The following is a 23,074-nucleotide window of genomic DNA, read 5'->3' as shown; positions in this document are numbered from 1 at the left end:
GTCAGACTCATAAGAGAAATAATAATAATACTCTAATTGTTGATTTGGCATACGTATGATAGCATATATTCTAAATTAATATTTAGTTACTTTGACAATGTTCTGATTCTGCTCTTTAAACAATTACATTATTTCAATAATGTGGCTAATAGCATTGTTCGAAAATCATCCCAAACACAAGCCAAAGCATTTTAGTATCCAAGAGGACCCAAATGTGTTCTTTAATAAACGTTCTTACAGGGTTTCATTTAAAAGTCATATTATTTAGTTGGACTATGTAAACAAAAGCTGGACTCAAAATTCTCAATATACTAGGCATGTATTGTACGTGTATGTCATGTTAGGGACCACAAACTACTCGTAGGGAAAATCTGATATAGAAAAGGTGAAACAGTGTATGCCTAATTGTATAAAAAATAAATCTAACCTATTATTTTGTATAAACTAAGTACCAGTTCGATGCTAAACACCAGGCGACTGAATCTAAAGTGACTAAAATCTTAGTTTATTAAAAGCTAAACTAAGTTTATGAAAGAGCTAAAGTATTTTGGCTTCAATGTGGTATTGCATGTTAAAATTGTGTGTATTTTACATTATAAATGTGTAAAATATTTTGTGTAAACTCCTGAATTGTGTGACACCACATAAGACTCAAAAGTTGAAATCACAATCTCGTCATCACATTTCCACACTTGGTTTGTTTTTCAGTTTTGAATTTATTTTAAGAATAACTTGAAACAATCAAATGTTGTCATTCTCAATATCAAGTTCTGTTTCCCCCTTTTATGTTAGCGCCATCAGCAGTTGAAAAACCACAGTCACATTTAATATGCAAGAGGGAAAAAGGAAAAACAAAAAGTGTACAGGGCATCGCTAAAGTGGGTTTCCACCTATGCCTGGACTAACCGGAGCGGCGATTCTCAGCATAAATGTTTGGCACGACAAGATAGTGGTACAATTTGTGCCAATTTCCCCTCATTTTCATCCAACAGTATAGGGCCAGACACTGTGCAGAGCAAAAAAGCAACTAAAACAGAAACAGTTTCTTCATGGGGCACTGTCAATTAGCATTCACCGACTAAAAGTCTGCCATCTTGAATTAAAACAAGACAGATAACAAAACAAAACACTTGTAGGAAGCCTTTGAGAGAGGTTTGTGGGAAGGTTAGATCTCTCTTTTGTAACACTATTCATTTTTGTCAGGAGTGCACCATGAGCGTGGATTGATTTTAGCAAACAGATCAATTCTGTGCGAGAGAGAAAGAGCCGGCTCTGAAGCGAAATGCAGAACACTGGCCATAAAAGAGTAGCACAACTCGCCAAGCGGCATTACAAACAATGCAGTTCCTCAATAAATACAGATTCCCGGACACGAAATTGAGACTGGAGCTGCTCTGTACCTTTGAAAGCACTGCTGCAAATGCAAATGGACTAGGGAAGACCTATGAAACACAAGCCAAGAAATGTCAAAGGGCAGACTCAAAACTGAAAAAACAACAACTACAACCCTAAGAGACATTCTGAATAGAGTTAAGTGCACTTTCACAGTTCAACCATAATACATCAATAAAGTTCCACTTCCTCCCTTTGATCTTGTTAAGTTTAGATGGTGATCAGTCCTGCAGGTGTTGAAAACTTCTAACCGTCTCTCCTTTTCATCACTACTAAAGCAAAAAGTGAGTGGATTTCCTGGCAGACATGACAAGAGATTTCATCCCTTAAAATAAATAACGCTATTTCTCAGTGCATACGAAAAGGGAACCTTAACACTTACATAAGAGGGAGAGAGAGAGCCAAGAGTCCAGTGTGGTTTTATCTACTATTCAGGCACAGGCACACGGTCACCAGAACTTTCCCATTTTACCCCATTTCACGTTGCCTTACATTTAAACTTGATATTTACTTTTATTTGTCGATGTAGCTAAATGCTCCTTTGACGCACAAATGAGAGCTCTGAGGGCGAGTGAGTTCTTTTGCGGATCCTGGTGCCTCAGAGCATGCCGAAGCCTTTGGCGTAAGTGATGGCTTTAAGGAGTCTCTCTCTAAGTTTCTCCTTGGTGGAGTATTCAGGGAGGAGCAGCACGTTGAAGCAAGTATGAGAGGTGGGTAACCTGACCATAGGAAGAGAGGAAGAGCGTATTACTTTGAGAAGACTTGGCATATATATTGCTGTAGAGATGCATATAGATATTCAGTGACATTTGCATGTGGTAAAAGTGTAGTTACACATGTATGCTTGAATGCTGGTTAATAAAGAGAGTGTAATATATCATTGCAACTTACGAATATGCATAACTATGCTAGTTGATGCTTTTTCAAAAACACTAAGAAACAGGTTTACTTGATTTGATCCCATGAATTATTTTTTTAAACCAAAAAGCATTTGAGAACCATTAAGATTATTGCATTGTGACATTATTTTCAGGAAAAGTGTCTCAAGACCTTGCATTTTTTTTTCTTCATTCCACTGCCTACATCTCATATTTTTTTTTAAGTAAAAAATGTACTCTGATTTAAAATTGAATCGATCGGATACATGATCTATTTAAAACCTGAACTCATTACAGAGCAACAGTGTATCAACAGTGTATTTGAGTTTACCTGTCTGAGTCAGGGCCATTTTTGGCAATAATCATCTTGAGTTTGCCTAAACCTCCAACTGGAGCTCTATCTGTGCCTGTAGTGAACTGAAGAAACAGCCTCTTCTGCTCCTGCCCAAACGAGTGCACAGTCTCCCAGAAATCCCTGATGAGTGTCAAAAATATACACTTTTAATCTCACATAGGAAGTAGAATTTAAAACCTGTGGTCGACTGATATTGTGCTTGTAAATAGTGATGTGACTATCCGGAGATCTTGACGGCTGATGTGTAATGCAACACCCATATTTAAATGACAACAAGACAAATTAAATTAATTATTTCATCACAAATTAATTGTTCACATAAAAATGAATCATTAACTTGATGCTCATCTTGCACAACATTTAGTCCTGAAACACCTGAAATACAATTACTACCGGAAAACAGAACATTTATTATCCATTGACATGGTTGTCAGTAGGTTTTGTGACTGGAGAAACATACTGCAAAAAACCTCAAATGGTCAAATATCAGCCGATCACTACTAGTAACTATTACGTCATAAAGAAAATAATAACCCACACAACATAATTTATATAATGTAATTATTAGGGATGCACCGATAGTGAGCTCATGTACTCGAACTCGTTAAAATGCCCCGATTCCAAACGCCGATACCACACAGCATGTGATAAGTGCCATATTCAGACAAAGAAACACTGACAGAACAACAGACAGCAGAATGGAGTTATTCGAGATTAAGGATGTCTACGAAGTATATGCATGCAATGAATATAATGTTAAACATCCAGTAAGTAAAGTTTTTAAACAAGTAAAACAATGCATGAGTTACTTAACGGTAGGAGGGAGGGAGAGAGAGAGGAGAGAGGAGAGAAGAGAGAGAGCACTTCTGTTGTGATCTTTATTGATGTTCGCTCACAGCACGCATAATTTGAATTAAAACTAAATCGTAAATATAAGAAAACTTATAGGGGAATTCAATATAAACAATTTATTTTCACCCTTAAGCATACAAGACTTTCTGGCGAAAGAGAAACAAGCAGCCTGTGTGAAACGCACTAGGCTGTAGTGTACTTTTCCCTCTCATTCTGCACCGGTACAAATACGTGCGTGCGTTTTGCTTGCTTCATGACTGTTTCTGCATTATATGAGTGGCTTTTAAATACAAAATCACAGCACGTTTCAGATGAAACACGACTTCTATTTCTGAAAATATCACAGTTAGGAGATTTATAACGAGTGGCTCCCTGCATTATTACAGCAAAACGCATGATTACAGTACTAAACCGCTGCAATGGAGCTATTAAAGATGCTATTAAATTAAAGATGATGTACCACATAGAGCAAAAAAAAAAAAAAAGAACTGAGCGTAACAGAAACTTGTAAAATACATTTTAATGAGCATAATTAAGTGTAAATAACCAAAGAATATACAGTCAAACCAAAAATTATTCAGAGAACAGATATAATTGTGTAAATATTGTCATACTAACAGCTGTCTGAACAATTTTTGGTTGATTGTAATCCATTAGATACTTTTCTATCAAAGTTATCTGACATTATCAAGCTGAATTTGTTCTGACAGAGTTTAACTGAGTTCTTGTCATATTTTATAACTTTTTTTTATTTCATTTATAAATTGTGATAATGTGAGAAATGTTGAAGGTGGCTGAATAAATTTTGGTTTGACTGTATCTATTTGATAAATGATACTCTTTTGGTTTCTGTACCCAATAGTTTAAAAATGTACAAATACAATGAAAATATATGTATTAGTACTCTGTATCGGCAAGTCCCAAAAATTAAAGTATCGTATCGGGCGAGTACTGGATAAAGTGGTATCGGTGCATCCCTAGTAATTATTTTAATAAGCATCCACATACTTAATAATGAGACAGTCTTTGTTGTATCCACCATCATATTCTGAACTCTCTTCAAGTGCCTGGAAGTCAAGATTCTGCATGAGAAAAACACAAAGTTATGGGTTTATATCTATGGTTGTGCCACATGTGTAAGAACAGCCTGGAAGAAGGTAATAATCTATAGCCAACTCACCCTGCTACCACATATAAGCAGCTCAATTTCCCCCGGTCGAAACAGATACTTCAGCGGAGATTCATTAGTGACCATGTGGAATCCTCTTCTGAAGGCCTTGAACTGTTTCTCCACACTTTTGTTCAGCATGTACTCTGCATAGAGTGCCACAAAATCCTGCAGAGACCCACTTTGTGTTATGTGTTTACTGGCAGATACAAACATGTTTGTGTTTTCAAATGTTGAATGAATGAATTTAATGCCGGACATTTATTCTTAAGGTGGACTAACCTTTCTGTTCTCATTGGTAACTGGGATTTTATCTCCTCCTTCCTTTAAATCATACATTAGTGGGTTTCCAAACAGGTCTGTTTGTGAGATCTGGAAGGTAATCATCATGTCTTCTTCCACATTACCTTCATACTCCAGCAGATCCTTGAGACTCTGATAAAGAACCTGAAGAAACAGATTATCAGAACCATTATAGAGACATATATAAACGTTTTCTGTAGAGATGCACTGATACTAGGTTTTCTGCTAATCCTGCATAATTGCTATGTGACAGAGCATGAATCAACTCGCCCCAAATATTTTGATGAGCAGACACCATGTGCTAAAGTCATAATGACAGGGTCTGCCACTGCATTTCATTAGCTCTACTGCATTTCATTAGCTCTGTACTTGTACTCTGCATAAATGACAATAAAGTTGAATCTAATCTAATCTAATCTAATCTAAAGTGCCTCAATCTCCTCCTAGACACAATCTCTGCCCTAAATCCGCCTGTATCCTGTACAAGTACAAACAGACAGCTGCTGCGCAGCATGCCTCCAATATGAGAACAGGACATGCACTCCTATTTGCTATAAAGCTGAAATATTGCTCTTTGTAAATTCATAATTTCATTGTCAATGTACAACATGATGTTGAAATGCTGTGGAAAACAATGACCTTATGTTTCAAGCAAGCCAAAAATCCTTTATCATTAATATAAGGCCATGTTAACACAAGATGTGCTCTTGAAAAAGCTCTTGTTTGGAAAGGCATTACATACCATCTTGTTCGATTCAGCAGGATTTGAATCTACAATTAAGTTTATCTGCATGTGAAAAATGTACATGCCACTATTTCTAAAGTGTAGTTTAATTGTTTACACAAGTGGAAACGTCAAAACATGTACACTACTGTTCAAAAGTTTGTTAGTCTGTAAGACTTTTAACATTGTACCAAAAAAATGATCAAAGAATCCTCAAAGAAAGTATCATGGTTTCCATAAAAATATTAAGCAGCACAGCTGATCTCAACATTGATAACAATAAGAAATGTTTCTTGAGCACCAAATCAGCATATTAGAATGATGTAGCACTGAAGACTGAAATAATGTCTGCTGAAAATCACAGCAATAAATTACATTTAAAAATATATTAAAAACAAAATACTATTTTAAATTGCAATTTCACTTTCATTTTTGATCAAATAAATGAAGACGTGGTGAGCATAAGAGACTTATTTAAAACAAACTAAAAATCTTACCTACCCCAAACTTTTGAATGATAAAGCAATCTTTGTGATTTATTTGTATTTCATTTCTAAAACAAAATGGTAGATTAGGAATGCTGAATAACAAATAAATGTAACCAGGCAGGTATTACCGGACGAGAGTCTGCAAGGTCTCTAAACGTTCCTTTCTTTCCCATTAGTTTTCTGTAAACCACCATAGGGAAGTGCACATCGAGAATGCAATTATTGTAGATAGCTAAGCCCAGGACGATGCCTATCAAGGTGAACTGGCCTTCATTTTCATACGATGAAGGGTTGAACCAGAAAAGTTTTGTGCTTTCATCATAGGTAAACATGCCTGAGGGGGTGAAAGAGAAAGTGTAAAACAACAGAACCTCATCCCACACTCACTGAATCAATAAGATCATCAATATCAATAAAACAAGTTCTGAGAGGAACATTAAACCTACTAGCGCATACAAATAGTGTATTATCCATTCCAGTATCAATAAATATAAATCAAACTGATTAAGCTTCACATTAGAATGAGTAAAAAAGTCAAAGAGTATATTAAATAAGTCAAGTAGGAATAATTGATAATAATTACCTATATCGGGGTTAAAAATCTCCTCTACGACCAGTTGAAAGAACTCTTTGGATACTCCTCCTTCATCTACTCCCTGCTCACCCTCAAACTCCACATACAGCTGTTTCTTCAGGTCTGCTGGGTTTTCCATGGCAATCATCTCCAACTAAAACCAATCACATATTCATCACGAATGACCTTCACAAATGATAAATACTACACAAGAAATCACTATGAAACAACATTCATCTTTGCAAGCTCTTCGGGACCTACCCTGACAAGAGCATCATCTATGACGTGGTCTCTGCGCACTTTGAGTCGCAGGTAAGGGTTCAGCTGTTGTCCCTGCACTAAACTGTAGAGGGCCGTAATCCTGCGCTCGCTGTACATCCGGATCCGGTTGTCGTAGTACAGGCCTAGATTCTTAGTCACAGCGTTAAGAATGAACGGGCAAGTCATGAAGGAGAACTTGCTTTCTGTCTCCACCTTGAAGAAGGTGTAGTCTTTGTCCATTTCCAGCACCTCATTGAGCGGTTCGTTGACGAATTCCTCAAAGGGGATGAGGGGTTTTCGACAGTCCGAGGAACGAATGCCCAGTTCCGTCTCCAGCGGATCCACCCGAGGGCCTTTCTTATTGCGTCGTTCCTCGCCAAGCAGCTCCTGCAGGGTCAGCTCGCTGGACTCCGGGATCGGTTCGTCGTCCTCCTCCTCGTTGTGATCCATGTCTAGGTCGCCACCCAGCACATTTGCATAGTAGACGATTTTCAAGCACTTGGTGGCTGCCACCACACCATCATCCTCGTTGACCAGGTTGTCGCTGCTGAACTCGTTGCTGATGACCGTGTAGGTAATAAGCTGCTGGAACGTCTCGACCAGACGTCGGATCTGGTCTGCGCCGTACTGCGACCACAACCGCGCAAGCTTGGCCAGAGCCAGAAGAGGTAGCTTGCTCATTGCCTTGCAGAATTGCGGCAGGGCGATTTCTAAGTATTCTGGACTGTGGAGGTTACTGTTCTCCATGATGATGATGAAGACGTTCAGGTAATTAGGGTCAGCGGCGTACACGTTGTGATAGGTGAGGTCACACTCTACGTTGGGCGACAGGTAGACTAACGCGTTGAGGAATGCTGCTTCGATCTTCTCATTCGATAATAGTCTGTCGTACACTCTTCTTACTGCATCAATATCTACAGAAACTTCAACGGGACCAAACTTTTGGACGTTATTCTCTCCGTGAGATGGCCCGTCTCCACTTGACGCCGAGGCTTCGGGTTCCACCTCCATGGCTGTGGATGAACCAGAGGCCGTTTCTTTCTCATCTTCATCTTTGTCCTCATCCTTGGCCTGAAGGGACTTGAGCTCTTCCTTGGTGTGTTGTTTCGCCTTGCGGAAACTCTGGACCAGACTCTCCGCGCTAGAGAAAACCCTACCGATGACACGGATTAAAGGAGAATAGTCCTCGGTCTCACTGCAGAGGCTCAGGATTTCATACACCTTCTCCTCTGTCAAGTAATTCAGATCTGCCAAAGAATATGGTAAAGAATATGTAAACATTTGCGTGTGAAGTCAAAGGTATGATTCAGAAAGTAGTTCGAAACTGGATTCGAGAAGATCATGTTGTGACAGAAACATTAAAATTTTCAAAGTTTAAAAGTGTATTCAGTAGCACATTTTGGTATCAAATTATAGTGTCACGGGTTTTAATATTTTTTTTTCCATTTTTTATTTTCTCTATTTTACTGGGGGGGTTTTCTCATTACAAGGCATTTTTGACCCTGGACCACAAAACCAGTCATAGCACGGGTATATTTGTAGCAATAGCCAACAATACATTGTATGGATCAAAATGATAAATTTTTCTTTTATGCCAAAAATCATTAGGATATTAAGTAAAGATCATGTTCTATGAAGATATTTTGTACATATCCTACCGAAAATATAATGGGCATTGCTAAGAACTTAATTTGGTCAACTTTAAAGGCGATTTTCTCAATATTATAACAATTGTTGTTTGTTCTTTTCCTGATTATTTAAAAAAAAAAAAAAAAAATCATGAAATAATACTAATTCTGCAATTGTGACAATGCTGTTCACCTCTAAAGTCCTCCCTTGTGGACGGTAGGTCCTTATGGTTCATCTTCCCGTTGCTGCAAGCAGAGAAATTGTGAGCTCCTTTGGCACTGTTCTCCGGGAAGGCTGAACTGGCTCCTTTCTTAGAGGGATGAGGATCACACAGTTTGGCATTATTCTTATATAACTCCAGGGCCTTGATGGCCGCTGCATTGTTATCCATGCGCTGGAAACCCGGAGAAGAGCCACAAGCCTCATTCGTACAGGCCTCATTTCCACAGCCCTCTGTTAACTGGTGGTAGTAGCGCTCAATTAAATGCTTTGCAGCCGCTCGCTTCCTGTATCAGACATTCAAACAGGACAGCAGGGGGATTAGTACGGTTCAATCCCGAAAATAAGTTCACAACAGTGCAAATATTTCTCTACAAATCAATCTCAAATAAAACCATCCATTTCAATTTCTCAACAGCCATCAAAACATTTTGCATGTGCACATGAAAATACATTCAAAATTATGAAAAAAGCAAGCATTATACTTAAATTCTTTAAAGAGAATTATTAATCTCAAACGATGATTTAAATATATAAAATGCAGCTACACATTGTTAGATCATGCCTACAAAATTATTTATGCATGGAAAACAAAATACCATGCACTGATCTGTCACAATAGAAAACATTCAATGCACATTTGTGTCTTCATATTAAAATCATTGATTTGATACCATTCCAATATAAAGGCACCCAAAATGTTTCAGGTTCAACAAGTTGCTCTTTTGACAGCATTTGTGCCATAATATTGAACAAAGCACAAAATAAGTGACTCCTCTCTCAGCTTACAAAAAATTATAATAAATAAATACTAGGGCCGGGACTTTAACGCGTTAATTTAGATTAATTAATTACACAAAAATAACGCATTTTAATCGCACTTATTTTTGCACCGCGGAACGTTTCTCACTGGATGAGTTTCGGCGGACCGATTATACTGGAGCACCAACTAGCGTTCAGATAAAAACAAACCACAGTGAACATGGACAAAGAAGCTGATGAGACCGCTTTGGTTGGCCCTGTGGATGGGAAATTTTGTTATAAAAAACGAATGGATGGAAGCGTCAATAAGAGCATGGTTGTGTGCAAGCTATGCAACAAGGAATTTGCATATCACCGCAGCACATCGAGCCTCAAGTATCACCTCATGTTCTGAATGTACTTGAAAGTATTGTGTTTTACTTAAAAAAAAAAACAGTTTACAGAAGGTATACCTACCTATAGGGTACCTGAATTTCTGAAATGTAGGCTACTATATTTTTAAATATCCTATTGCTACACTTAATGGCAATATTGCACTGGTCTGTTGGACTTGGTTGAACAAAAATAAACAATATTTTGTTGCTTAAGCTTATGTATTCAGTCATTATTCAATGGTATACTAAAAATCCATATGAAAAAACTTCTCACTGTTCTCAGGTCAAATATGTATATGCGATTAAACAGCGATTAATTTCAATTAATTAATTACAAAGCCTCTAATTAATTAGATTATTTTTTTTAATCGAGTCCCGGCCCTAATAAATACAAATAAGTAACAGTTACACTTTTAAAACATAAGTAGTAAATAGAGTCAGCTTTTCTTGGGGTTTAAAATCATATTTGATCCTTATATATTTATTATAGCTTTACCATGTTTATTCATCAAAAACTTTGACCTCTAATACTTAAATTATAATTTTTGGAATTAGACTTTTCTAGGTGGATGAACTTCTGTGTGTCACCAATGTAATTCATTTCAACACATAATAATGTTGAGGTCTTTTAAAATAATGCATATTTCATGCTCATTGTGTACTTCGGTCACTTTAGCTAAAATTATGCAGGGGAAAAAGTTCATTGTGAATAGTGCAGAAACGCATAAATCACTGTTCACACTTTCAAACTAAGCTTCGTGTTGGTCAATGTGGCGAATTCACGTGACCAAAAGCGGGGAACTGTTTCACCCTCACGTGACACTCCTGATCGTGTGGATTCCTGTCGAAATTAATGGATTTCGCCTGCAAAATGCTGCCTAGCAATGGTATATGTGACCACACCTTAATGATAATCAAGAATTTGCTTATTCCTAAATTGACAGTTCAACCAAAACTGAAAAATCTGTCATCATTTACTCACCCTCAAGTTGTTCCAACCTGTATGAATTTTTTTCTTCTGTTGAACACAAAAGATGGTATTTTGAAGAATGATGCTAACCAAACGGTTGATAGCCATTGACTTCTATGGACAAAAATACTATGGAAGTCAATGGCTACTGTCATTATTCAAAATATCAGTAGAACCTCACACAGGAAAGTGAAGGGCGAGTAAATGATGACAGAATGTTCATTTTTTGTGAACTATCCCTTTAATGCAAAATAGAGTCAGTAATCTGGAAAATAGCTATGCTTGTTGAGAAAATTTGAACACACACACACAAAAAATCTTACCAATCAGCATTTAAGTTTTGAAAGTCAGTCAAGACAAGCAAGGATACTCACGAAAACAGTCATTTAACACAGGTATAAACAAAGAAACTTACATTAGACTTGCTTAAAGTTTCCAATATCACACTCTTCTGCAGCTCTGAACTCAAAGAGACCAAAAGGTGGTCAGGTAGCAATCCTGCAGATGAACAGAGAAAGGTCACTCACACACATAACTTACTTCTGTACAAACAATATCCACAGACGTCTGGGAACAGTTCACTTAGTAACGACTGATAAAAAGGACAGTTCTTTCAAAAATAAAAATTACCCTACTAACTACTGATCATAACTGCTCAAGATGATTGAGAAATACTGTAGTGTTGGTAAACACGAATGTTGGTAAACACGAACCTAACGTGCATCACGGGGCAGAATGTCACCATGGACAGGGTCTTAAAACCAAGCAAACTGCCTACCTAGACAGTATTCTGGAACACTACGATGTCCAAAAATGCTGTTCAGGTAGTCAGCCCACTAGTTTTTGACACACAGGCCATGTGACCGCAAGAAGAGCAACAACATAAACCTAAACAGAGGCCCGAACTATAAACATACCGTGCGATTTCACAACAACGGAACATCCTGTGTACCGGTAAACAGTCGTTTACCCCGAGCAGAAGGAGCTGAGGCCGCAGGGGGTATGACAGTGCACAAACAACTTCAGCCTTGCACACACACATAGCCAATCTCATACGGTTCATTTTAAAACGAACGAACACCGACCTAAAGGCCAGGAGTAAAGTGTGTTGATGATCGGTGCGCTTAAGGCAGAGTGAGAGCAGTATATCGTGTAACTGTCATGGGGAGTAACGTTAATAGCAGGACAGAGCTGACTAACCAGTTAGCCTAGCTGCAGCTAACCACAGTCTGACATTTCGATGACACGGACGGATTTTATGTAACGGTTGTTGCTGCATAATCAAAAGCGAGGGAGTATTTAGGATATCTGGAGTGCACTGATTTCGCTTGTTTACCAGAAACCCCTTCCGTCCCTCCCCGGAGCTGTTAGCAGCGCGGCTAACTGGCCTAACAGCGCTCATTACGGCTTCGATGAAGCGCGATCGGGGCGGGAGAAGCGTGATTAATGTTTTGACAGCTTACTTCTGAAGATGTTCTGATGCGGACGAATGAATCTGGTTTCTCAACATCACAATTGCTCCGAGTGCGGCGTGTATTCAACTCAAAACCCTCCACAAAATATTCGCGGCCATCTTGATCAACCGAGGCAAACACGGAGAGCGATCCCACAATGCACCGCGGCACGAGGACGACCATCGGTACAGCGGCACAGTGTTCTTCTGGCAGTCAGTCAAGATCTGAGATGCGATGAGACCTTGAAAGTTGTATTTGTATGAGCTCAAATAAACAAAGTTTTAAAACATTTTTTTTCTTTTTATACATATAAGAAAGAAACAATTGTAATAATAATGTTCATCAGCAGATGGCAGGATAGCTTTGCATTCGCTGAAGAAATATCAGTGCTTGTTTTAGCAGTGGGATTTTTTTTTTAATCTCAGTGATTTGATTTTTTTTTTTAGTCAGTTCACCCGAAATATTCATCATATATTGATGATGTTCTGTGGGACCTGCAGGTTACGTGTTACGCCAGTAGGGGGCTACGGTCACACCAATGATAACTATTACTATTACTATAACTCTGTGACTGTAAAGTTTTGTCAATCATTCTGATTCTATGAAAGTAATGCCCACATCACAGATATAATATTGTTGGAATCACTTTCAGATTTTTTTTCAGCTAATGAATATTAAAACCACTGACAGCCAATCAAAATCCACCCAACCCCAAAGACGCATTTAAAGTGACAGACACACAACTGCACATTTTATTGTAAAAAATGTAGTAACCATGTTTTTTGATGTATTGATTACCATTTATATACTGTTTGTTATTTTACTACAAATACCATGGTTAGTCTAGCAAAACAACACTTAACTTGTGGTTACCATGATTTTTATTTAATTTTTTTATTTGTAGTAAAACCAGGGTTAATTTTAAAATATTCTTATAGTTTTATGATGTTTTATATGTGTTCTTGTGATGCTGAGAGGATTTTTCATTTTCCGAACAGCATTTTCGACATGTCATTGTGATGTTATTTGTATAATGAATGTTTTCGTAAAGTTTCTGAACAACATTCTCGGAACATCCTTATGATGTTATGTTTATTGTTCTTGGTAACAGCTCTTTAGTGAGTTACTGAATCATTTATTCAACTGTTTTGCTAAAAACACTGAGTCGTTCACAAGAGAAAGAAGTCTTTGTGTTTCTGTAGATCTACTAAGAGACTTAAATAACAGGCCAGGCACAATTCAATATGCAAATACTGCAATGATATCATTAAAAACTGTTATTTAAATTTTGAATGTTAAGCATTCTGTCAGTATAAAGACGTGTTCAAACCAAGAACGCTAACTATAAAGAAAACTATAGTTCTGTTTATTATAACTGTGTGCTGAAGTTATGTCGTCTGCTGCTTTAAATGCTCAGGTGGATTCTGATTGGCTGCCAATGTTTTTATTGTTTATCATCTTGGGAAATAAAACATGGCCCTGAAAGTGATTTCAACAATAGTGATCATTTGTGTTGTTATCGTTATAGTAGTGTGTGCTTGCTTCCTCATAAACATAGTGATTATTAAAACTTTATAGCTATTGTTACTGTTATAGTCATTGTCCTTGGTGTGAAAATTAAATATATATATTTCTTGAAATGAATAAAAATGGAGGATGCCACTAGCCTGAAAGTTTTTAATAAACAAACTTTGAATAGAGACTCCATGGTTCGGGCTGAATTTATTGCAGGGGGTTTAGGGGGGGAAAAAAGCCTGACCTGAATGTTTGAAAAATATCAATACTGTACTGCATTGCAAGCACTGTAATAAAATAGCAGCAAATAACCCTGCTTGAATAATGGAGGCACAAACTGAATAGCAAATACTACCTTTACTGGCAGCCTATCCGAGACACTGAAGCCTGTTCCTGTATTGACAGCCTATCACGTCATAAGACCCTGTTCACATCTCACTAGACTTTTACAGCTGCAAGAAAAAGCAGCAGCAGCTGTAAAAGACTTGATTACCATTTATTGATCTAAACTTTTGTTCTTTACCTAACAATGTAACACTGATTTATCAATTTGCTCAGACGTGCAAGAAAAATCTTCTTTTCTTAACAAATAATGCAAAGCATATGACACAAGCCATCACTGAATGCAAGATCTGTGTATCACAATAACATGATGGTACAACTGCAGTGACTGGGAATATTTTAGAATCAGCACTGCTACAGTGCAACATGGGAAATTTGTTAGATCTTTGAACATCTGAATCTTACTGTAAAATGCATGAACATCACGCGTTAGATTACACATGCATCCCACTGTGTGTTTAGCTTATCTCACAGACCTGCAAGAAAAGCACAATTTTCTTCTGAAAGAGACAAGAGACATCCTGTAAATTCAGAAGAAGCTCTTGTGGGCTTGAATAATGGAAAAGGTGACTGTTTATGATGATGCAGCTGTGGAGAATGAGGATCTCATGAATATAGACAGCTGTTTAGCACGTAGTCAACATGGTTTTAGATCCCACACCACTCATACAAATCTGCCGAAGCATTATTAGATGGAAAGACTGAACTAATCTAAAGTGTGCAGCTGTCGTGCAGCAATTCTATTGAAAACAAGAGGAGAAAACTATTAATATTGTTTAACATGCAGATGCTGCATGTTCACAAAATATGCATGAAACTAACATGAGATGTCTGCACTAAAGATTTGAGAAATATTTTGCCCTCAATTAAAAAAAAAAAAAAAGATTTGTAAAATTTTGTTTTGTTTAGTTTATAAAACATGCATAACTTATGAACAAAACAGAACAAAGGGCAAATATATATAACTACAGTTCAAAAGATTTAAAATTTTTTTTAAAGAAGTTTCTTATGATCAACAAGGCTGAATATATTTGATCAAAATGTAGTAAAAAAAACTGTAATATTGTGAAATATTATTACAATTCAAAAGAACTGATTTGTAGTTTAATGTAGTTATTTTAAATTGTAAACTTAAATTTAAATTGTAAAGGTTCTTAATTAGTTTTGATGGTTCAATGAAGAACTTTTAACATCCACAGAACCTTTCCATTCCACAAAATGTTCTTTACACTGAGAAAAAATGGTTCTTTTAAGAACAGTTTACAGAAAGGTTCTTTGGGGAACCAAAAATCATTCTTCGAAGGCATCACTGCTAAAACCTTTATTTTTGATCAAATAAATGCAGCCTTTGTGAGCATTAGATACTTCTTTTACATGAAGCAGTCTTAGTGATTCCAAACCTTTATACGGTAGTGTATATATATTACTGAAGTTATAACTTTGATGGCTTTGAGAGGACTTGGCCAGGCTGTTTTTTCACCACAAGCCTTTTGTGAGACTTAAAAATGCCAAGGCCTTGGGTCACTCACTGCAGAACATAAACAAGCTACCAGTGAAACAGACAGTCATAATTTGACACACAAACAATAAATTTTTCTGAGGGTCCAACACTTAGACCTTCACAGGGACTGCTGCACATATATACAGTACACTCATACAAGTCAAGGTCTGTGGTGAGGATTTAGGGCATAAGGTGATGGAGCTGTTGAACGCACTGATTTGTGGGTTTGGAAATGCAGGATCACAATCATTTGACAGATTTATTTTGAACCAGACTATTTGTGTTCTAAAGTATACATAATGTATATCTGAACATATTAAGAAGCACTTTTTGAAAAACAATCTCAACAGAATGGTTTATCTCCACACTGAAGAAAAATAAATGCACCACTGTCCTTTGACGCTTTTATCCAAAGCGAATTACAATTGCTATATATGTCAGAGGTCGCACGCCTCTGGAGCAACTAGGGGTTAAGTGTCTTGCTCAGGGACACATTGGTGTCTCACAGTGGATTCGAACCCGGGTCTCTCACACCAAAGGCATGTGTTTTATCCACTGCGCCATCACCACCCCATCACCACCTTTATCCATTCATTTAATTTTCATTCCTGCAGCCTTTTCAAATACCAGAGGTCTAAAAAAATTCATGACTCTGCTATGCGTTGTTGAATTAGATTTTTCAAGTAATTCATAACAAAATGGAATGCTGGGGGAAATCTCTGTTGCTTTGGAGAAAAAAAAAGTCTTATAATCTTAAAGGCCATCATGGAATGAATGGCTACATACCTTGAATGATTTCATTTCAACAAGAAAGAGACATTATAGCTCCCACAAACCAATAAACAAACAGTAAGTGAATTCTCAATGTCTGAGGGGTTCTCTCCTTTACCTCTCTATGTGTGCAAATAGCATCAATCTTCCAAGCTGTACCCTTGAGCCACGCACATAAAAAGACTGAGAACAAACTGGATTTGCAGCAAGTGTGATGGCCGAATAAATGAAGATAACACAGTGGTAACAGTTCAGGTGATTTAACCATCAATATGTCAAAAAATGTGTTCTCTTGGGAAACAGAACTGTGGGATATACATGCATTTGTCACAGATTACTGTATTTAAGTAATCTGCAAAACCAAATACACAAAAATAAAAAGAACATTTTCAGATGAAAAAATATTATATTATATTATAAGGGGGAAGTTCACTGAATTGAATCATTGGGGAATATGTGAACAATTTCATTTTCAAATAATAATAATAATAATAGTTTTTAATAGAATTCCAGAAATGTTGGGACGTTTTTTAAATTTGAATAAAATGAAAACTAAAAGAGTTTCAAATCACATGAGCCCATATTTTATCCACAATAGAACATAGAGAACATAACAAATGTTTAAACTGAGAAATTTTACACTTTTAATCACTAAATGAGCTCATTTCAAATTTGATGCCTGCTACAGGTCTCCCAAAAGTTGGCACAGGGGCAACAAAGGGCTGAAAAAGCAAGACATTTTGAAAAGATTGAGCCGGGAGGACATCTAGCAACTAATTAAGTTAATTGACATCAGGTCTGTAATGTGTTTAGCTATAAAAGGGATGTCATAGAGAGGCAGAGTCTCTCAAAAGTAAAGATGGGCAGAGGCTCTCCAATCTGTGAAAGAGTGCATAAAAAGATTGTAGAATACTTAAAAAAAAAAACATTCCTCAGCGTCAAATTGCAAAGGCTTTGCAAATCTCATCATCTACAGTGCATAACATCATCAAAAGTTTCAGAGAAACTGGAGAAATCTCTGTGCGTAAGGAACAAGTCCGAAGACCTTTGTTGGATGCCCGTGTTCTTCGGGCCCTCAGACGACACACTGCATCACTCATTGGCATGATTCTGTCATTGACATTACTAAATGGGCCCAGGAATACTTCCAGAAACCACTGTCGGTAAACACAATCTGCCATGTCATCTGCAGATGCCAACTAAAGCTCTATCATGCAAAAAGGAAGCCATATGTGAACATGGTCCAGAAGCGCCGTTGTGTCCTCTGGGCCAAGGCTCATTTAAAATGGACTGTTTCAAAGTGGAAAAGTGTTCTATGGTAAACATGCCCCCGTTCCAACTATTTTTAGACCTGTAGCAGGCATCAAATTTGAAATAAGCTCATTTTGTGCATTAAATTGTAAAATTTCTCAGTTCAAATATTTATGTTATCTATGTTCTATTGTTAATAAAATATTAGCTCATGTAATTTGAAAGTCTTTTAATTTTCATTTTATTCAAATTTTAAAAATGTCCCAACATTTCCGGAATTCGGGTTGTAATGTAATATAATATAATATAATATAATATACAAAAGTATAATAGAAATGTTATATTAATATATACATTGTTTATATAATTATTTGCAATATAATTGTTTAAATATATTATATTATATCCCACTCCCACTGACCACTCTAGAAAGTACCCTTGGGACTCAATCTTCCTCTCCCAACACGTTTAAAATGCATAAGAAATATGTTTCCGTTGACCTTTGGAAGAGCAAGAAGGTCCAGTTATATTTGTCATATAGCTGTCCCTTCAGCACCTCGCTCCCCGTGACCTTTTCAGCAGGCCTGTTTAACAGGGTGATAAACTGCAGCATTAGGAGTATTGCTAGCTGCTATCGCTGGACTCGGAAATCATTTTGAAATGATAAAGAGCGACGAGAAAGGGTGCTGGAGAATATTTCTGTATTTTCTTTACAGTCTGACATCCGAATTTAAATTTACTGCCTCACTTCTACTTAAAAAGTTGCCACAATTGTAAAAAAGAGAGAAACTGATTAACCGCTTGACTCTACACTGTGAAAAGTAGTTTAGTTTTTTTTTGAAGCTGTAAATAAAACAAAGATTATTGGAATAAGTTTTATAAGAATTTCAGGCTTTCTACTTCAAAATTTCACATTCAATTCAATGTTTTGCGGTTTCATTTTAGTTTTTTTTTTTTTTTAATATTTACTAGCAATATATGAGTTAAAATTGTTTCTACTGTTTTATTTTTTATATTTATTATTTGAAGTCTTGTGGCATTGTAAAATCTACATAGATAATTTAAACAATTCATTACCAATTGTTTTTTTTCCCACAGTTCACATTTTCACAATGAGCAAAAAACAAGCAAAATGTAAATGTCAGAATGAGGCATTGAAGGGCGGCAGAGTTTTATTTATTGGCCTCCAACAACTATTACAGCAAGCACACCTCAACAACAAAGGGTTTTTGTCTCTGTTTTGACAGCAATGACATTACTTCAGGTTTGCTGTTTTAACTCACTTAAATGGATTTAGTCTTCCAGAGGAAACCGTAAGTTTTCCTGCTTTGGTTGTAGCTGCTTCTTCTTAAATGATCGCCGATAGAAAGCATCTGCTTGAGTGATTGCAGCGAAAGCTATTTTATCCAGTCTCAGTACAGATTTACTTGTAGACATCATAATTCATTTGGTGAGATACTAAAAGGTACTTTATAGTGTTCTCAAAATGGTTTAATTGACATTTGATACCTGAACATGACAAATTATGCATGAACATTTTAAGCAACATCTGTCCTCTCTTCCCCTGCTGAAACCTCAAAACAGAAGCACTTGACTAATGTCTCCTTCCTTCTCTTTGTGTCAATAAATGCTACGAAGGTCAGAGGAGACCGAAGAGTTCTAATCACCAAAGTTAATTAATGCCTCATGTTGATGCTATTCAAGCAGAAGCAGCGAGGAGCAGTCTTCAGTATGCACATGATAGCTCATCACTCTGTGCTTTCCTTCTCATCAGCTTTAGAATCTGGTTAAATGGCACTGACGAAGAAGCGCTCATCAATAAGCCAGCCCCTGAGCCTCTCTGTCTTAACAATTCATTTTAATCTTGGACAGAAGCCATCAAAGTCACTCTCTCAAAGGCCTAATGGGCAAACAACTTTGCTAAGATCAGCACAAGATCTTTTTCAAAGGCAGAATGATACTGTTGTTGTAATCAACTGAGTGAGAAGGAAAAGTGTTGATTCTTTATGTGTCCCTTGTCTGTGTTAATATATATAAGGGAGAAGTAGTGACACTTTTTACTTAAGTTGTCCTCTAGGCAAGGAGAAATGAGTTAAAACTATTGCATTTATTTATTTTTCAGGATGCCTACTATCAAATGCAAAAAAAAAAGAAAAAAAAAAGATTAACACAAGCCATGCCATGGCAAGTTGAATCATTGGGGAATATGTGAACAATTTACAATTTACACAAAAATAATATATTTTCATAATATATTTTCATAAATTTCAATTTAGTAAAACCATTTTCAACAATTTTGTAAAAGGCTTAAGCAGCAAAAATAGGATTTCTTTTTTTTTTTGTAATTCAATTTTGTGGTAAAGCTCGCTATAATAGTTGGGCATTGGCACAATTTACTTAACTGTGATTTTGGGAAAAAAAGGTTAATTAATAGCATATACATATATTAATTAATAATTTAATAAATGAAGGCTAATCTTTTGCAAAATTATTTACATGATATTATACATGGGCATTTCACCAACATCTATGATATATATTTTTAGAGCTAGATAAATTATTAATGTCAACACAAAAACGCACTAAAAAAGATTCACTATTGAGCTAGATGCTTGTGCAAAAATAGATTTGTGAATCCAGACTGTGCCAGCACCACTGATAATTTATATTCATCCAATGTATTACAGTCTGAATTTTGTTTATCATCTCATATAAGCACACTGAGGAGAACATACACTGAAATAGATTTTTTCTTTTTTAAATAGTGTATATGGTTTCATCGAGCTGATGTACACAGTTCACATGTGGCCTTGAGAGTGTCATTATTCTGTAATTGTATTGAATTGGAAATGGAGTCGTACATTCACTGCGCTGTTTGGCTAAGGCCGCTCTCATTTGTATTTGTGGCTGAAAAGCTGTAGACTTTAAATCAAAGACAGAAATCATAAGATTTGAGTTATATAATACAGAAGTGGGGACTGCTGAACCCTGGTGTGAGCCACAGCTCATACACATGCTCAAAGACAGATATCGTCATCAAAAAAGAAGCAGACTAACAGCATGGTATAATAAATCACATACAGATGAATTATTGCTGGCCGCTGCTGTGATCTATGATCGCAACTGAATTTATAGTGAACAAAATGAATAGATATACGGTGAATGCATTGTGCATGAAGAGTGAAGAGATGCCTTTGCATATTTCATCAAACTGCAGAACGCTGGTGTTTCTGCTATTACTCAGCTGAACACTGGGAGTCTCTGTAATCTCACTGATGCATTACAATGCCAGCATTCCTTTACTCAGTGTCTACTTTTAAGTTTTATGCTCCTTTAAAAGTGACTTTGTATTTCTTTTCTTTTAACACAGAGAGAACAGGATTATATATATTTTGTTTTTAGGTGTAATTACATTTAGCTTCATTTGTTATTTGTTTTTTTTTGTTATTGCTTATATATTCTTACAAAGTAACTAAATTGCATAGACTTGAAATGTGAGTGCTGGTTCTTGTGTAGCTTTTGTAAAATAAATAAATAAATAAAATAAAATGAAATAAAATAAAAACATTTGGGAATAAGCATGACAAAAATTAACGAATAATTTTAAACAAAATTCTCCTTATTTATAAAATCAAGCATTAACAGATTGTGTTACAACTTGTTTGGTTATTTTCATGAGCTATCTGATGTAAATTAAGTAAACAAGTTTAGTAAAAACAACTCATGGGAGGGGAGAGAGAAAAAAAAGCAGATACTAACCTGGAGTTCAACTGCCAGCAAAATATGATGGTCCATTGTATATGCTGTTAGTGCATGGTCTGTCCTTGAAAACATTGATTTAAACAGCACGAGCCATACAGTTTGCAATGAATGTGAAGTGTGTGTTCAGCACAGTTTCACAAAATAATAAATATTTGATAAAAAACGCATACAAGCGGCAGGTTCCAAGTACAAAAAGTGCAGAAAATTGCAGTTTTGCCAAAACAGATGCTGTAGATACAATAACAGTCCAATGGTGTGAAAAATTTAAACGGCCTTGATAACATGCAATTTTTAGATTTAAAAAAAGTCTACGTAGTTCCTATACACTGTAGGATATCAGAGACCGAATCAGACAAATTTAAGATTTGATCAGAACATCGAAACACAGGAGCCGAAATTCCAGAGGGGCCCCAAGGCTACAGGACGTCATAAATCAGATTCCTAGCTTCAGCTCGTTTGAAGCAAGCGAACCAACCAACTCTGTCAGTGAGCAGCTTGCAACATTAAAACAAAAGGAACACTTATAATAATTCCAACTCAGGAAGGAGACTGTCAAATTTGGGGGCAAGTAATCAAGACTGATGGTCAAAGAGATGGCCATCACATGTGTTCCACGATAGAAATCACGAGCTTCCTTAGATTGACTTTTCTCCCACATAGAAGACACAGACCAGACTGAAATTCCTTTGTTCACAGAACATGTCCCTATGTCCTACACAGAACTTCACAGAGACTTTTCCATATGCACCAAAAATCATCTTAAAAGGACTTATGAGCAACTAATGATTTCTATGCACAACTCCATTTTATGTATGTAACCCACACATTAGACTATCATGTTTTAATCACATATTATGTATGTCTTTTTAATTGAACGGCCTAAGAGTTCATATTCATGTTTAGTAAGTGTGTGTTTGAATCTTCTTGCTTAAAACTTTTCTTCCAACTAATTCTTTATCAAATGTATCATCTTCTGGTTATAGAAATCACATCCAAAAGTATACTTTGCAAGAGCATATAAAATTCGGACCATGTGACTGATACATGATTTATGTATTGGGAGAAACAGAGCAACACTCCTAGCTAAGATAAGGTCTAATTGGTCAACACACCAGTTAGGAGGGGTCCAAAGCCGAGTTTAAAAACTCAGGACACCATCAAATCCCTCTCTTTCCTTCTCTCCTCTTCTAACTTTTAGCCATGCTTTTTGTCATTACATTCTGCGTTCTTTGAGTGCCATTCCAGCGTGCTTCGGCCTGCAGGCCAGCTGCTACCACCATTGGCTTCCCAAAACATCACTTCAACGACTACTGAACTTCCAACCAATCAGCAACCTCGGGAAACCCCTTTCTGCAAAGAAGATGAGAAGGGAATCCCATAACAAAAGGCAATGCAAAGCAAGTAACCTCCAGATTCTAACTAAGCTGGTGCATTTAATATAAATTTTAGCCTCATTGAGAAACTCAATGTGAGGGTTAAATAAGTGATTGACAGTTGTTCAGGTCTATGCAATAGCACATATTGCTATA

The 23,074-nt window shown here is 36.6% G+C and overlaps 1 protein-coding gene across 1 annotated transcript; it reads right to left on the bottom strand.

Moving 5' to 3' along the window:
- Positions 1 to 193: 193 nt before the first annotated feature.
- Positions 194 to 12,572, bottom strand: LOC306879240 (ubiquitin-protein ligase E3A). Its single transcript, XM_079432023.1, has 11 exons — positions 12,413 to 12,572; positions 11,365 to 11,447; positions 8,817 to 9,130; positions 6,996 to 8,242; positions 6,744 to 6,888; positions 6,289 to 6,494; positions 4,928 to 5,092; positions 4,658 to 4,813; positions 4,486 to 4,559; positions 2,602 to 2,745; positions 194 to 2,111 (listed from the first exon to the last, which is right to left on the bottom strand). Coding segments are annotated over exons 2-11 (2,574 nt in total). The 5' UTR covers positions 11,367 to 11,447; positions 12,413 to 12,572; the 3' UTR covers positions 194 to 1,990.
- Between the last annotated feature and the right edge of the window lie 10,502 nt (positions 12,573 to 23,074).

Source organism: Barbus barbus (genome assembly GCF_936440315.1).
Source record: "Barbus barbus genome assembly, chromosome: 13".
Lineage (NCBI taxonomy): Eukaryota > Metazoa > Chordata > Actinopteri > Cypriniformes > Cyprinidae > Barbus > Barbus barbus.
The sequence above is the reverse complement of the archived record's forward strand: the minus strand, read 5'-3'. Positions and strand labels throughout refer to the sequence as shown.